General features: G+C 36.3%; 1 protein-coding gene across 1 annotated transcript in view; it reads right to left on the bottom strand.

Annotated features, from left to right (window-relative positions):
- Window positions 1-666, bottom strand: part of KLF12 (Kruppel like factor 12) — a 168,060-nt gene that overhangs the window by 20,789 nt on the left and 146,605 nt on the right. Inside the window, exon 4 of the mRNA XM_018566065.1 lies at window positions 305-440. Coding sequence (XP_018421567.1) covers window positions 305-440 — 136 coding nt within the window. The remainder of the gene's footprint in view (window positions 1-304; window positions 441-666) is intronic.

Raw genomic sequence — 666 nt, 5'->3', positions numbered from 1 at the left:
TATATATGAACAAGGACCTTCATGTCAGTATTAACATTTATTACTGTAATGAAAGCTGCATATTTAAAAAGATTAAACACGTTTTTTTAAATTACATTAACATATTACATTTTATATGAGAGGTTTACATTCTACTTTGACACTCCTGAAAAACAATAAAGAAGACCCCAGGGCTCAGTTTTTCCTGCAAGCAAAACAGATCTATTTCAAAAGACAGGGACTCGCTGTTCTGTTGTGCTTCTAATTTTCGATAGCGTAAAAGAGCTTAGTCATAGCTGTCACAGTCCGAGAATATGATACTCACTCTTGTACTGCCCGTGCTATGGAAAGAGCGGTAGACCCAGTTTCATTGACACTATCTAAAGTCACATTTGGCAGGTCGTCATCATCACTATCACTTTTTATCTGTCTAGGAGACAATCCCCGGGGATCCATATGTGCTAGAGAGAGAAAAAAAATCATGAAAATGAACTGTACGGTAAAAATAAATACAATTGTCACTACATTATTCTATTATTATCTGTTATCACCATGTATAACATTTCCATTTCTGCACAGCCATTGTTTTTTCAATATACCCACTGTAGTGAGCTAGCAAAAATAACTTCAAAGGTAACTTCAGATTACTGTCTAATGTAGAAAAGATCCACACCCCCCCCCCCCCCC

The sequence above is a fragment of the Nanorana parkeri genome, unplaced genomic scaffold (genome assembly GCF_000935625.1).
Source record: "Nanorana parkeri isolate BGI_ZX_2015 unplaced genomic scaffold, ASM93562v1 scaffold912, whole genome shotgun sequence".
NCBI classification, from domain to species: Eukaryota; Metazoa; Chordata; class Amphibia; order Anura; family Dicroglossidae; genus Nanorana; species Nanorana parkeri.
This window is presented reverse-complemented; position numbering and strand designations above follow the sequence as displayed.